Below are 17,757 nucleotides of genomic sequence, written 5' to 3' on the forward strand. Positions count from 1 at the left end.
AACTAACTTCCTGGGGTCTACTTGATACTGCAGGGGTGATCAATGTTTAAAAGGGACTTGACACTATTGGCAATTACTCAAAATACATCTGCATATCAAACTAAACTTGGTAACGAGCAATGGAGAGCTGCTGATAGTATAACTCATTTTGAGAAACGGCTCCCTCTGAAGTATATTTTTTGAAAAAGAGGTTATATCTCATTAAAACATTTTAAATTGAGAACTTCAGGCCTGAAGTCTTTCTCCGGACTCTGAAAGCGCACAACAAGGGTGTATTCTTTCATTACTTCCTTGCAACTTCGTTAACCAATTGAGCCTAAATTTTCACAGATTTGTTATGTTATGCATTTGATGGAATACAGCAAGTTAGTGAGAATATTGGTCCTTGAAGATATCCAAACGTCCCATGCCTTTAAGTACTTGCCAAGATTCTCAAAAATCACTGTTACTGAGCAACAACTCAAAGGAAGGTTAAGCATGCTCGTCAATCTGAATTGATTTTCTGCGCAAGTCTGCGATCGATTGTAAACAGATTAATTTTTTTTGCTGAAAAGTTAATAGGCCTTATATCTTTTGCTAAAAACATGATATTAAATGTACCAAACCAAACAATTGGCATTTGCAATTTACTGGCGCCTCACTGAGTGCATGTATCTAAAGACTTCACTAAAAAGGTCGCTTAACAGCCAGTCAGTTTAGTGATGCGCATGAAGTTAAAAGGTATTTCGAGAAGCGGAAAAAAGGTCGCTAAAAAAGCCCGTTAGTTTACTGATGTGATGCGTATAAAGTAAAAGGGTATTTGAAAAATTAAAATTTTTGCCAGAAATTCAATTCAACATAATTGTTATTCTCATTTTTAGCAAAACATTATATTTACCTGTGAGTGTTTGCAAAATAAAATATTATATTTATTTATGGGGAGAGGGATTCACTTTTCGGTCAATACTCTCTAACGAATGCAAAGAAATTGACTACCATTCTCTTGAAGACAAGCACGTTATACTGTTCGAAACGTCGAGACTAAACCGCCTCTTTTCGGAGCCAAAACTCCCTGCCACACAACAGGTTGTTTATACATTACCCACAAGTTTATACATTTCTAGTTACCTCTGACAACCCTACGTTTGAATTTGCGCGCTTCCCTGATCGTTTATAAAACAGTGTCTAGTTTTGTACCAGTTCCCTGTTGGTGCAGAGAAGCACTTTAAAATGTCTAGCACCATTACACGGACTTCCTATTCAATATCCTGTTTGTTCCACGATTCTTGTATAATTGTGTTCTTTTCTTTGTACAACTACAGATGAGACAACATTTGTCACCAACAGTGCCAGTAGCAACACCATACAAACGTGATCTCACGCTAGTAATTTAGTTCGTTTATTTGCCACTATTCAATCGGTGGGTTGTGGCACCGACAGTTGAGTAAATAAAAACGAAGTACCACGTCATGGAGAGAGCACTTTGCAACGAGCTATCAGTCAAACCATTGGTTGAACTCCCCTCCCCGGCTGTAGTGCAACTTGGCAGTAGCGCAACTTAGCACAGTACTGGGACAACCAAGTTGACTTCGAGCAAGTTTGCCAGTAATACACCAATCGTAGTGCGCACATTTTCCTTTGGTGATAGCCTTGCAAAATGAATGTGGATTTTTGATTTTCTCTCGAAATAATCTAAGCCTCGTGTTTTACGAAACAATCTTTGGTACTTCAAGAAGAAAACATCGAAGTATTTCCAGCGACATTCATTAAGGACTGATGACAAGAGCAAGTTCCGGTTCGTGAGATGTAGCGTCGAGGAAAGTTAGACTTTGACCCTGAAGATGTTATATTAGATTCCTGACACACAGAAAGGGGTAAGTCATTTGCTGCAAGACGTCGTACAGTACAAATTGCTACCACAATATGCTTAAAATATTTCACAATGTTTAATACAATCAAAGAAGATGAAGTCAAGTTTCTTTAATCGTTTGAGACAATCTCCTAAAACCTTATATATCTCAACTTCACTGAGACGTCTTCAAGTGTTTCTGCTTATTTGTGTCTTAACTTGCCTGCTCGGTCCAGTCAAAGGTACTGAACTTACAACTCAAACATCAGATATTCATCAAATTCTCCAAGGCGTAACGAATACACCACCGGGTCTGGAAGATGCTTCGGAGTCTAGCTTCTCAAGAAAAGGAGAATTTTATCTTGGAGGACTTTTTGATATTCACTTGGAGCAGGATGGAGTTTGCAAAGCGATAAATCCAAGGGGTTTGCAGTGGATGTATGCAATGGTGTATGCGATCGAACTTATTAATGCACGGCAGGATTTGCTTCCCAATATAACACTAGGTAAGTATACAAACAGTAAGAACTACTTCTGTATTATTGTGGACTTTTTGTGTGTGATTTCAGGCCTGTGTATGCTTCGTTTTTTGAAAGGACAAGGGCACCAAGGCAATTTATCCTTGGTAAAGTAAAGGGAACACTGTAAGGAAATTGCAATATATGTGTACCCTTTCTGAAAATTGTAAATATCGGAGAGTACCTTTAAATCATAGGTACAGTAACGGAGACAATCTGGTATTGTTCTGCCCGTTGTTTTTAATGAAGCACTATTGTGCGCCCTTTCTGAAAGTTATACATATCTGTGAGTACCTGTATTCATCGTACACTACCAGAGACAATGGGGCATTGTGTTGCTATTGACTCTCATACAGGTAGAGTATAGATTATGAACCATTGATTTCCCCCACCCCCTCCTACGCGATTCGCTCCGTTGCTTCTGAGATTGTTCAAGTGTCAATAACATAGAAGGGATCTTTTTATTTGTTCGATTGGGTTTTACGAAAGGACATGTTGAATAAGGCATGAGGTTGCTGTTTGGTTATTATATTAAATAAGAGAATCTACACACGTAGGCCGCGGAGGAAGGGGCCTATACCTCTGCCAAAGTATAGCCCTATACAACGTGTATGACATGGGTTTGGAACAGTGCATGTACAAAATGCATGTACAATTTTGTAAACTACTATGTGATTTTGCTTTTGTTACCTTTCTATGCACTATGCTTCTCTATGAAATTGGGCCCAGGTCATAGAGCCAATCGCCTTCGTTGCCTACGTGAAGTATCAGGCCGGTATTGTTTGACTCCGAACATGAAGTCAACTGAAAACCCCGCAATTTAAATGGAAATTTGAGTGAATCGAATATTCTACTTTTAAAACATCTTCCCAGCCATTGTTTGTCTCCTAACAAAGTGCCGGATCCGAACAATTCTTTTACGAAATGTATACAAAAACCCTAGGCCTACACAAACCCTAACCCCAACCCTAACCCCAACCCCCACACCAGCTCAAGCGTGTAGATCATAAAAAAGGTCATCTTTAAGCTTAGGCATGCAGGTACATACTAGTCACCAATATTACAACAGATGTTTGAGCTCAAACACAAACAAGTATTTGCTGTTTAGTCTCGGAAAGTCACCAGTCTCCACCAAAACTTGAATAGAAACGAACCAAACGATATGCAGCCAGTCACGTATGCTTGTTTTTTAAAGGGCAAGGGCACCAATTTTTTTTCCATGGTAAAGGGTACGAGGAAGTTGTTAATTTCTACCGGAATGTTTCAAGGGCACCAAGGCAATGACCAGGGGGCATGGAGGCAATCACCTTCGTTGCCTCCTTGAAGTATCCAGGCATGTATATGTTCAAAATACAAATCAATATTTCAGTAAAAGTTCTCTCAACTCGCTTTCTGAAAAAGTCACCGTGTCAAATAAAACAAGCTAAAATTCAGCATAAAGAGCAACATAGCGGATACACATGTATATTAATCATCATTCGCTGTAAAACATAATTTATGATATAGTGAAACCTATAATAAAAGCTATGCATGGTGTTGACTTGCAATTAGGGAACTAGTTTGTGGTTACACCTTGTCATCAATCTCTCTTGAGCTTAGCTATGTCGGTTTATTTGTAAACACAATTAGATCAAGAACAATCCATAGTCATTTTCTTTAAAAGATAATATTCTTAAAACAAACATTGCATTCTGTGTGTTTTGAGTTCTCTAGTTCCTCTGAAAAATTAGGGCGGGAGGCCGAAGAAAAGTAAGATGGGAAAGAAAATTTAATAACATGGAAGTGGGTTAAATGTTTCAAGTCATACCTCACATGGAAACTGTGTAAAAATATCACTTTATTTGATAATGTTTAAGAGCGAAATGTTAAATATAACGTCACCGAAGAGCAAAAAACAAACTGGTTTGTAAATCACCCAAGAAGGAAATTCTGCGGCAGGCATCAAGCTCAAATTAAATTTTGTTTTGATTTAATATCACCAGAATTCAGGATTGAAGTATTACATTTTCGATTCGTTTTTAGGATATCACAAAAGAGTAAACCCAAATGGTTTCAAATACAGTGGCATACTGCGCCATTTACACTTGAGATACACATTTCTAGTTTCCCTCCCCTTTTTACAAACACTAATCGGAAAATGAATGAATCTCTAAAATGAGTTTGACCTTTACTTTATCGGGTATTTTTGCCAAGATTATAGCTATTACCCCAAAGTCAACTCTTACTATAATGCAAGCAGCTCATTATTACAAAAGCCAGTGTAATTATTACAGTCAATAATTCATGAAAGTACCTATCAAACAATGGACTGGCAGAGTCAAGGTCATTATGAAATACTTATGCCTTCTTAATTATTAATCCAGTAACGGTTGTGGGGGATGTTTATGTTTCTTTTGAATAGTCTTCCTGTGCATATTCGCCAAGCTAATACTTTACAATGTTTTAAGTTCCTGTTGAAAACTCATTTGTTTAAAGCTTCTTTTTTGTAATTTGCCTATTTATATCTTGTATCTTTCTCTAATTGTTTATTTTATTGTTTCTTTTATGCGCTTAGAGGCTTTTGCATTAGGCGCTTTACAAATGTCTTATTATTATTATTATTGTTATTATTATTATTATTATTATTATTATTATTATTTGCACATATCTTGAATAGGGAATGAGCATCATTGTTTGTTGTTTGCTTGGTTGTTTGTTTGTGGGGGGTTGCATGGATGTATGATTCGTTTTTGCTTGACAATGCAAGTGCACCAAGGCATTTTCTCCTAGGTTAAGGGCACCCTATGAGGAAAGTGTACAATTTATGCGAGACGTGTGAACTGGAAGTAAAATGAACACATGTGACCTTAGTGTTATAGTTGTCGAGACGCACACGTGTAGCAACTCTGTTAACACTTTTTGATCGCAAGATCCAATTTCTTCTCACTTCAGTCCAGTTCTTGACCAAATGCCCTCTTTGTTTCTATGAAAGGGTGAGAGATTCACCACCAACCCTCAGAAGTAATTTCACAAAATTGTAGGTGTTGCTTTTTTTTATAGACGCGCTTTGGATTGAATACTACTAGAGCCGATTACACATTACATCCATCTCAAGATGACCCTTCAGTGTTACTGTAGTGGTTTTAATTCTGAAATCACCATGGATCAATCTTAGTTGTTGTGAAATCGAGCTCATAGCTCATCCTTAAAGGCACTGGGCACCTTTGATAATTGTCAAAGACCAGTATTCTCACTTCGTGTATCCCAACATATGCAACATACATTAATAACAAATCTGTGCAAATTTGGACTCAATTGGTCATTGCGATTGGTCATCGCAGTTGCACAAAATACGTGTTTGCTTTCAGAAGCCATTAAAAGGCTTCAGGCCTAAAGTATTTTTATTTGTGTGAGAAATTACTCCAGAGGGAGCCGTTTCTCACAATGTTTTTTACTATCAAAAACTCTCCGTTGCTTGTTACCAAGAAAGTGTATATGCTATTACACAATATTGTATTGATTCAGACCTAATACTTCACGAAGGCAACGGATGTGATTGCCCCCATGCCCCCTGGTCATTGCCCTGGTGATCGGCCCCAGTAGAAATTCCAAATTCCTCTTAGGGTGCCCTTTACCAAGGAGGAAATGTCTTGGTGCCCTTGCCCTTTCAAACAACGAAGCATACATGCCTGTTGATTGATTAACCAATGGTGTCCAGTGCCTTTAAAAAAAAAGATAAATTTCCAAATCGGTCTGCAATAAATATTCACCGGCTCAGCCGACTTTTAAATATATGAGACTGTGCACCTCTGACAAATGGATTTACGAAAAAGCGATTCGTTCACACTACATGTAGTCAATATCAATAGTTTGTCATTATGATTGATTTGTCGCCAAAGGCTGACTAACAATTGAAAGCACTCGTGATAACTCAACGATCCCACAAATAAACAAGGTGTTCAATTCAGTAACACGTGCATTCACACCCGGCCCAGATCCATACAATATAACCCGATGAAAAATCAATCATAGTGTCCGATATCATGTAGCTTGCAAGACTGAATACTAAATGTCGTGGGGTAAAGAGTTAAGACTTGTCTTATCAAGGGTTGGAACGAGTTACCCGTCCTAACTTAGGACAACTTCTAAAGAGTCTCATGTCCTAACTTGGGACTACCCTGCAGCCATTTTCACCAAACGCTATAGGATTAATCCTATCTCGAGTTAGGATGAGTAAATTATCCTAACTTAGAGGGTGTTTTCAATGCATTCAACGTGTTCGGTAACAGAACGTAAGTCGTCTTAAGTCCTAAGATTAATCTTAAGTTAGGAAGTTATATGACTAGTCCTAACAAAGGACTACCCTTAGCTCATTAAGAGTTAAACAATTCTCCTGAAGACGAGCAGAGTATTCTAATTGAAACGTCGAGACCAAACTGGCTCTTTTCAGAGCCAACACTCCCGCAAGTTTACTATTATTATTAGTTTATTCGTATTCTTCCTAATACCTTGCAAAGCTTCAAACATCACTTCACAAAGTTTGCTTATTGCAAATCTTGGGCTTTACACTTTATGGTAACTTTCCAACTTGAGTACCGGAACAAATAAAATCAAATTTCAGAAAGACTCTTTCGATTTGGAATGCACGTAATAATTAAATTAAATTTCCAACTTAAAAATTACCGACAGTTCCGTGAGAATACTAATTACTTTGTAATTTCTTTTGGCAGGATCTTGGCGAACAACTATCTTTTAAGTTGATGTTTTGCTTAGCAATTACACGACAACGAATGAATAATATTGTGTCCACGGTAAACATTCAAACAATTCTGAGCTGATTTAATCAAAGTTATTGGCCGTCGACGCCCGGAAAAATTATATTGAATTCTAAAAACCCGGATGTTTGTGTTGAAGACATCAGATTTGTAGTTTAATAAAAGCCATATTAATTTTGTCAAGCATCCTTTTTTTTTTTTTATATATATTTGTAAAGACTACGAGCTTCGATGTTAATTTGTAAAATTCTATCCATATCAATTGTATACAGGCCTCGATGAAGCTATGATTTGCTTTGTTTAAAGGCAGTGGACACTATTGGGTTACTCAAAATAATTATTGGCATAAAACCTTACTTGGTAACGAGTAATGGGGACAGGTTGATAGTATAAAACATAGTGGGAAACGGCTCCCTCTGAAGTGACATTGTTTTGGAGGAAGAAGTAATTTTCCACGAATTTGATTTCGAGACCTCAAGTTTAGAACTTGAGGAAATCGAAATCAAGCATCTGAAAGCACACAACTTCGTGTGACAAGGGTGTTTTTTTCTTTCATTATTATCTCGCAACTCCGACGACCGATCGCTGAAATTTTCACAGGTTTGTTATTTTATGCATATGTTGAAATACACCAAGTGAGAAGTATGGTCTTTGACAATTACCAATAGTGTCCACTGTCTTTAAGTGTCTATAGTCGGGAACCTGTTTGACATCATGTAGCCTAAAGTGTTGAGCTTCAGTATTATTTTAATATTTTCGCTTACAATATACGGTGTCAGGACACTTCGTACCTTGGACACTTCGTTTCTTCTTACAAGACACTTCATACCTTCTTACATTTTAAAACCTTTACTGGACAACACAAACGAAAACAAGTATCTGACCGCGGAGGAAGGACCTTGTGGATGGGGGAATGGTTGACATTTTATGTGAGAAAGTCTTAAAAACTAAGACAAAATATTCAGCTTGTTTATGATGCTTAAAAAAAAAAAAAAAAAAAATCAACATGTTGTGTTTGTGGTCACATGGTTATTCGTTTGACTTGCTTCCACACACGACTACCAATGATGTCACTCTTCTCTTTATATACAAGTTTATGCAAATCATACAGATTTACAAACAAAAGGAAAACAAGACGTAAAAAGAACTTTCCAAAGAAACTTGAGCAGGTATTTTGCCACTTTTTTCCCTATGTATTCCACCAATAGCAACAGTTTTACAAACTACTTTGTTGAACAATTTGTGTATACAAATTGTGTCGTCACAGGGCCAGCTTAGATTAAAAACAAGGGGAAAAGATAACACTGATTTTACAAACTACTTTCTCAAACAAGTTGTGTATTAACAATCTGTGATGTCACGAGACCAGCTGACGTAGTTCATTGAACCAAGCTGCACTGGACTTTCGGCATTATGTTGAAGCGCTTGCACTTTTAATTTAATAAAAACCCTTCTACCCACATTCGAATTTACGTTCTTTACAAATATTTACCAAGTCCGAAGATTAAGCAAACACAAAACGAGTACAAAAAGAGAGAGTTGTAAACCACCGCAAAACTTCAACTAGCGTTTATATTAAAAAAATTACAAAGTAAAAAAACAAGGGAAAGGAAAAAGAGCTGTCGCCAGAATCTAATAAACAATAATCACATCACGTAATCAACACTGGCCTGAGATTGAAAACAATGAACATAGGACCTAATCAACACTCTGCCGATGATCTAAGATTGAACAGCAACCATCGTCTGCGCGTCCAGCATTATTATCTTTCCTTATTTTATTAAGCTATAATTACAGCAAGTGATGACGGTCTATGACGTTGAAGACATTCAAGATAATATTTAATAATTATGTTTTAATATTATTTGGAGTCAGGATGTGTAAGTTCAATGACTGTGCTTTCCATATTCTTTAGAAATTTGTTTTGTTCATTTAATAATCGTCATCGGAACAGGAGCCACGACAAAATCACACACACAATGGAACCTTTATAAGAGCGGTATTGACTCAAATATATTCAGCTCTTGAAATTTTCAAGAGAGGACAGTTCAATTAATTTGTGATATAAGTGAGCTTCCTCTACCCGTCATATGGCAGCGTCCCATTACACAATACAACAATGAATACAATTTGAATAGAAGTTTCGATCGGCGATTTCTTTGGTATCAGTTCTGTGTTTTGTAAGAGTGCATTACTAAGTTACAGAAAACATCTAAAGGCGACGTATTAAGTTTCTTTGTTTGTGAGAGCAATGTTGGACAGTGAAGCAAACCAAAGTAAAGTTTACTGTACTGCATTGACTTTACAAAAAGATAAGAAAACCACACAATATTATAAACCAACAAAAGTTTAAAAGAAACAACAATTTAGTTGAAGTATAAGTGTGAAGCGACAGCGACGGTAACAGCGACAGCGACAGCGACAGAGCAACAACAACAACAACAACAACAACAACAACAACAACAACAACAACAACAACAGCGACAGCGACAGAGCAACAACAACAACAACAACAACAACAACAACAACAACAACAACAACAACAACAACAACAACAACAACAGCAACAGCAACAACAGCAACAACAGCAGCAGCAGCAGCAGCAGCAGCAGCAGCAGCAGCAGCAGCAGCAGCAGCAACAACAACAACCATAAGGACACAAAATGTAAATCTAAAGAACGTTCTTTAAGCAGTTTAGAAAATTTCCCAAAATGACAACAGAAAACAATTGTGATTATTCACATAATTATGTACAAATGACATTGTAAGATGATTCATAAATACCCCAGGCAGTTCCGCCATTCGGCCTTCAGCTCGGGCCTTTATCGCACGACCACGGCCATTTAACAAACTAGTCGCTACCCTTTTATTATCTTATTAATTAGCGAAGCCAAACGTAAACCAACAAGTAACTTTATGCAAACACGATTTACAAAATCAATATAGTCCCTCATGTTGAACAAATATTAATTAGAAAAATAATGTTCATGTTCAAACATACATAACGTGATCGTTGAGCATACTTAAATGTACTGGACGCTATCGGTATAAACTCAAAATAATTGTTAGCATAAACACTTACTTGGTACTGTGGGAAACAGCTCCCTCTGAAGTAACGTAGTTTTTGAGAAAGAGATGATTTCTCAGTCAAATAATAAAATAATCCAGGCCTGAAGCATTTTCATACTATTATAATTAAAGCACACACATTAATGTGCATAAAGGATGTTTTTCTTTTGTTATCGTCATGCAACTTCGATGACCAATATTGAGCCCAAATGTTCACATGTTTGTTTTTATGTGCATGTGTTAAGATACACCAAGTGAGACGACTGGTCTTTAACAATTACCATTAGGTGTCGGAAGTGTCTTTAACACGTTGCATCTATATCAACATCTTCAATAGCAATTAAGATATTTACAACGAGTTAATGAGATATCGATTTGGATATAGGTGCTTTTAATATTTGTTTTAATCATCAAGACATACATTTATGCAAAAGAACAGCTTCACTGATGTTTGCACTGTACTTCACTGATGTTTGCACTGTACTTCACTGATAGCAGATAAATTATGCACAGCACAATTAAAGGCAGTGGACACTATTGGTAATTGTCAAAGACCAGTCTTCTCACTTGGTGTATCCCAACAAACTAACAAATCTGTGAAAATTTGGACTCAATTGGTTATTGAAGTTGCAAGAGAATAATGAAGAAGAAAAAAACATCACCCAGCTGCATTACTTTGTGTGCTTTCAGATGCATAATAAAAGGCTTTTTTTATTTGAGCATTTGAGTGAGAAATTACTTCTTTCTCAAAAACTACGTTACATCAGAGGGAGCCGTTTCTGACAATGTTTTAAACAATCAACACCTCTCCACTACTCGTTACCAAGTAAGTTTTATGCTTACCGACCTGCAATAAAGTAAAAATATCCTTTTTTCCTTCAAGTTTAACATTATTTTGGAAACCCTCTTATGCGTGTACATAAACAATCAATAAACAAAAAGAGCAAAGTTAAAATAAGCAAAGGAGGGAGATACTTAAAGATTGCAATCCGAAGGGATTGTTATTGGAAACTGTTTTGGATCTTAAAATGTTTTGCTTTTAAAAATCCGGGACATTTACTTCCAAGGTTTTTTGGTTAGATGTACGGGCTAGATTATGATCAAAGCATGCAACCCTTCAATGTTTGATCAGCTTATAGGTCATGCAGCCAACTCTGCAATTACTATCTATAAATAAACAGTAAGCGGGCTATTTTACGTTTTTGTTTAAATCAGAGACGGATAAGTTTCATTTCTGTTCTTGACACACTTAAGTGACGAACCATTTCTTGAATTAGTTGTAAATACTTCTTATCTTTTATCAATGTAACAATTCAAGTTGGGTTGTCATAGCTTTTAAACAATTAGGACAACGAAGCTCCAGAAAATGTAAAACCCATAAGAGGTAAGCTGCAGTTTCCATTTAGAGACGTATAAGTTTCATTCCTGTTCGTAACAAACCTAAGTGACACACGACTGCTGGAAGTAATTTTAAATACCTTTGAACTTTTGTCATAGTAAAAGTTTAAGTAGAATTATCACAGCTTTATAAGTTGATTTAGCACCTTAAAATGTAAAATAACGAACAGATATAGAGAAAAGCTGCAAATTTAATTGATTTCAACTGTCTTCCATTTATGATTTACACGCACCCACACGTGATAACATTATTACACTATTTCTTATCAGACTGGTGAGAAATATAAGAACGTATGGGTTACAACAAAACAACAATTATATGTGTGACTGTTTTAGTATGCATCATTTGTGAATTGTTTTGGGAATATTTTACCCATGGATATACTACATAAAAAACCTATAGATAAAACCTTAAACGGCACTAAAATCGTTTCTCAAAGCCAATGTCGGCATGTTATAAGGTTAATGCCATTGACACGACTGTAATAAACACTTAGGCCTATATTGCATTTGCAAGTAAAATCCTTTTTCTAGACTTCGTGGTCGACATACTAAACTTAAAGCACATTATTCATTTTGGATGTCAATATATAACTAAACATCTCACACTACTGTCAGGAAGTGTTGTATAATAACACAGTTAAACCGAACCAGGAATGCTGTTAATGGATTGGAGTATATTAGACCGAATGTTCAATGATTTATTCGTGACTAACTCAAACGAGTCGTGCACAGTTGCTCTTCTCACTATTCATTATCCAAGTTATTCAAACTCCTGGTACGACCGATGTTTAATGGCACGCTATATGAATTATGATATAATAATCAATTTTTGCCACTGTTTATGTTGAGCGGTCAGGGCCCCACAAAGTGCAGTTAAAGCGATTTGAGCGAGATAAACTTTGTCCACTGTACGGACAAAACTATTCAGACAATTTTGGCTTGTTGTCAACAAACTTGAAATTGTTTAAACTAATGTACATATATTTTTCTGTCAACTCGAATAGGGTCTGTTTATATACGTTTGGTAAGGACTTTGTAATGTAATGGTTATAAAACACTTACTTGGTAATCAGTACAACAGCATTTTTAGAATCAAACGTTTTACCTTGAAGTAATGCGGTTATGGACAAATATACAACTTGTATCTAAATTTTTGAATTTGAATTCGAGAAGAGTTACCGACGTTTAAAGGTTAGTTTTATGGTATCTACTAATATATAGGATTGACAAAAATAGTGTTTTACAATTACCACACAAATCCAATCCCTTTAAATAATGTTTTCAAGAAAGCATTTTTTTTTTACATTCCGGTTTTGACTCACAGCTTTCTGTTGAGAATTACTGCGTCTTGTGCCAAATATTAAAATAATGTTTTAGAGCATTACTTTAAGGCTAAGTGGCGGTTGGATATTGACCAAGAATGTAAAGTGTTTGTTTTGGTCATCACAAAAGGAAACTTGTCACAGAAAAGAAAATTGAGCTTGTCGAAGAAATAACTGCTTCTTGTGCCAAAATGAAAATGTTTCGGTCATTACAAAAGAAATCTAGAACAGAAAATGAAATTGAGCAGGGAAATAACTGCTTCATGTGCCAAAATCAAATAGTGTTTTTAGAGCATAACTTATCAGGCTAAGGGACAGTTGTATAATGACAAAATTGGTCAAGTGTTTGTTTCGTTCTTTAAAAGAAAACTATAGGAACAGAAAAGAAGACTAAGCAGGAGAAGGACTGCTTCTTGCGCCAAGATGAGAACGTATTGTTAGTGCGTTGTAAGGGCCAGTTGGTTAATGACAAAAAGGGTCAAGTGTTTGTTACGGTCATTACAAGAAGACTAACTTGTAACAGAAAAGGAAATTTCCTTGACGTCGGGCACTTCAACGTCAAGATCACTTAGTAATTACTATCGCTTTATTTCCCCAGGGGTCAAGGGGTGTACGTCCTAACGGATTTACGCTAACTGCACCAGACTTATTAGCCGTCATCACAATTGCATTAGGAACGGTAAAAGCAGAAATGGTTACCAGACGGTGGTGGGGACAATATTTAAAAAAAATGTACTTATAAGTCTCCAAAATGATACAAGATGCTGAAAGGAAAACAAGACAGTCTTAAGACACTGTCGACCAGCTACAGACTAAAGAACACAAATAGGCCTACAATACAATTCAAGATTATTGTATCACATATTACATAGCTACACTCTGGTTCTAAACCACACACGATGTTAGACTGGTTATACAAGTCCTTTAGTCCGCAACTCATGTCATGTAAAGCATTAGATGCCAATATTACGCTATCGTACAATCACTCGTACGATCACTAGACAGAAAAGACTCGCCACTTCAACGCATCAACATTCCACCAGTATTTAGTTTAGCTGATATTTCAAGTTCAAATTAATATCACATAAACACAACCCCGCTGTCATGATGTTTATATGAAGTCCAAACACTTCATAGTTAAAGAACCAGACGACTCTTGGTCAAAATACTTTTTGTTCCCTTCCATCAAAACACGTGTTTACGTTCATTTATTTGAAGTGCGAGCGCGGAGAGTAAAAACCCGACGGCTCTTGAATGGTGCATATTTCGGCTGCTCGGCAAAGAAAAATGTTAATAAAGTACGATCACATTGAAGTGATTTATAAGTCTCAAAGACTGACAGGGGATTGAATTAAAGTGACCTATCAGTTGATAGTACAGATGCAAGGTTTGGGTTACTCACATTTTGTTTTCTTTCATGGAGGTTGCCAAATAGAGAACTGCGACGCAAGGGTAGTACACCACCTTAATAAGAAAGATAAATACGAAAAATAATTAAATTCTGGCTTGAAGATGATGGATTGAATATTAACATTTCCGTTGAAAATCATGAAGAGTGCAGACAAAATGACTTGTCTTCTATAAGAGACAAAACCTAGCTGAAAAGGAACATTCGAAAAGCAAAAACCTGGTCTTCCAATTATTTTAAAGGCACTGAAAAAACGTTTGATAATTGTCAAAGACCAGTATTCTCACAGTAGACTCACTTGGTGAATCCCAACATAGGCTATGTATAAAATAACAAACCTTTGAAAATGTTTGCTCAATTGGCCATCGAATTTGCAAAAACACCCTTGTTACCCAAAATTATGGTGCTTTTAAATGCCTATAATAAGAGGCTTCAGGCCTGAAGTCTTTTAATATTTGAGTGAGAAATAACTTCTTTCTAAAAAACTACGTTACTTCAGAGGGAGCTGTTTCGCGCTATGTTTTTTTACTTTCAACAGCTCTCCATTGCTCGTTATAATTTTGAGTAATTGACAATAGTGTCCAGTGCCCTTCAATCTGTACTTTATTTCGAGAAACTACAACCTGTTGGATTCATCCTGAAATTTGTGATGAAGTAATGGAACTGCAACAATTAATTAGTTAAACATGACCGACTGGTTGTCAACACGGATAACACGGGTAAGGGGACACCATTTCAACCGATTGGTTTTGCAATACGGAATTACAATGGTAAGAAAACCCCGGTCGAAACCTGGAAAGCTGAGCCTTTCTACAACTTTCAAACTCTCGAATAATGAGAGTTTTATTCATGAGTCTTGCTAACGATCATTAACCTTGACTAACCTATTAAACACACTTGAGTTATCGTCAGTTCGTGACTATCAAATGGCCATAGGTAATGACAGAGTTAGCATTATGGAAATTATACAAGCATCATTTACGATCAGTAAAAACTGAAATATTATGGAAATATTATGGAGACGAAGATATGGGACCATTATTCGTCTCCCTTAATTTGCATATCAGTTTGGATAACTAGGGCTTGTTTTGGTGCAATGCAATATAACATTATCAACATTTCTTGGGGGAAAATAAACCTCAACAATGCCCCCCCCCGAATATACCATAGCCTACTTGGGGAAGTTGCTGAGCACTGACACATAATTTTGATTCCCGGCCAAAACGTAATAAAGTTTCCTTTTTTTTGCAACTGGTGCCTATTATGTCACGTACAACGTATTAACCGATATTGGTATTATACCAGTACTGGTGTAGTAATACGTTTGTACATGACAAAGTAATGTTCGTCTAGACAAAAATTATTTTGGTGACACTATTTTACTCATTTCTCAAAAAGTACAGCACCTCTCAGCAGGTGCTTTAAGGGAAGCTTAAACTGCCAGTTAATTTACATAAAGATACTATAATTTAATCACATTTTTCTTCGTTCTCTGATGCAGGATTCCACATTAAAGACACGTGTGGTAACCCCAACGTAGCTGTGACGTCATCACTTGATTTTATCACTAGTTCAGCCAACCTTGGAACTTGTAAAAACGAGTGAGTAAAATTAACAGAAACTTGTTGATCTTTTTTTTCCCCAATTTGTTTTCAAGAATGTTTTTAACAAGTTTTTCAAAGTGGACTTTTACTGAATTTATTTTGGTCACAAGTCCCAACTTGGACTTTTTTAAAGGTCACTTGAATGTCAAAATGGGATAGAAGAATTCCCTGCATTAATTTCCAATTGTAATCCAGATATATAAGAGCTCATTGAGTCAGTACGAGCCTTCAAACTGTAGTCATAAGTATTACTTATTCGGCAAACATTAGACAGTAAAACAAAACAGTGTATGACATAAGTCAAAATGACCAAGGATATACATTAAAGCCAGCAACACATGCCTGAAAAAAAAGTTAAACTTATAACAGCGGCCATCATGGGCCTTCGTAGTCTCCGTTCACATCATACATGAAGTGTAGTCGGGATCCCAAACGCTAAAAGGCAGTGCGTTTTTATTTGTAGCCTAATATGAACTATCCATGCACCACAATCTAGATTATGTCCACATAATAAACCTGCACATGGTGTGTCTGAAAGCTTTTGTTTGAATGACTAATAAAGACCACACAGTAGGCCAAGGTTTCTTTAATTGTTGCTTACAATGCTTTGCAATCTGAATATACCATTGGCAATCCCAGCTGAAATGCACAATGGTTAAAGGAACAGTACAGAATTGATAAGAAAAAATACCGTCTGAGATCACAGATTAACATGAAACTTTCACTCTGTGATTTTAATGATAGTAGAAAACATCCATGGAAATTATTATGGTTTCTGAAAAACAAAACTAATTTCCCGTTTGGAGTTTATCGCTCAGTGAGCGTGTTATTCCATTTTTTCAATCGAATTCATGCAAAAATTTCATCTGTTTTTCACTATTCTCTCGTGACCCAGATGGCCAATCGATCTCAAACTTCTACAGGTTTGTCAGTTTATGTATATGGTCGATTACATAAAGTGCTTACACTGCCAGCAACTGTTTTAAAGGATTTGTATACATTTGGTAATTGGAAACCTTTGTTTGATTCAATCATATAGCTCACGCATACCATGAAACTAGCCAGTGAAAATATCATTATTTTAAAAAGTGATGAGTTTCCAATAATCGCAGTACTTCGAAGTGACCGGTTTTTCAAAATGCATTATACAATCCAAAGCGGCTGTGCTAGTTCTTACCAAGTAAATTTGTATTGCATTTGATTTCCAGAGTCATTACCAATCGTTTACAGATTCTCCAAACGAGGTTATCTCAGGCCTGTATGCTTCGTTTTTGAAAGGGCAAGTTAGTGCACCAAGGCATTTTTTCTTTGTAAAGAGCACCCTACATTGTAAAGTTCAACTGGGACATTTCAAGGGCACAGAGGTAACGGCCAGGGGCACGAAAGCAATCGCCTGTCGCAATATTTTAATAAACTTGTCTCATCCCTCTCATTTCTAACAGTTCAACGACAACAACCAGCAGTGGCAGATTGGGAACTATTGTGGCGGTAGTAGGTCCAGCTACAAGTAACGCAGCTGTATCGGTGGCGAGTCTATTTGAGTTGTTTGAGTTACCGGAGATTAGTTACTCAGCAACCAGCGAGTTACTCAGTCACTCCAGTTTTAGGTATAAATAAAAGTAACAAATAATTATAATAACAATAGTAATTTTTGTCTGCAATGCATGTTTGAATTGTGAGACCTACTCATTTTACATAGCACCATTTAGTGGTTTAGGGCCTACAAGGTGTTGTGACGCACCAGTAACACCGGGGAGAAACCCCTTCGCTTTGTGATAAGTACACTTGGTTCCTGTATGTGCATTACAAAACACACGGGACCAACGGATTTAGGTCCCATCCGGAGGACGAAA

General features: G+C 36.6%; 1 protein-coding gene across 2 annotated transcripts in view; it reads left to right on the top strand.

The window, feature by feature from the left end:
* LOC117296949 (extracellular calcium-sensing receptor-like) overlaps nt 1-17,757 on the top strand; it is a 39,366-nt gene that overhangs the window by 16,456 nt on the left and 5,153 nt on the right. The window contains exons 2-4 of one of the 2 annotated variants that reach the window (XM_033780055.1): nt 1,302-2,334; nt 15,802-15,901; nt 17,347-17,511. In XM_033780055.1, coding sequence (XP_033635946.1) covers nt 1,944-2,334; nt 15,802-15,901; nt 17,347-17,511 — 656 coding nt within the window. In that variant the 5' untranslated portion in view covers nt 1,302-1,943. Of the gene's footprint in view, nt 1-1,208; nt 2,335-15,801; nt 15,902-17,346; nt 17,512-17,757 lie in introns of those variants that run through there. The other variant, XM_033780056.1, reaches the window with a different exon arrangement.

This window comes from Asterias rubens, chromosome 11 (assembly GCF_902459465.1).
Source record: "Asterias rubens chromosome 11, eAstRub1.3, whole genome shotgun sequence".
NCBI lineage: Eukaryota > Metazoa > Echinodermata > Asteroidea > Forcipulatida > Asteriidae > Asterias > Asterias rubens.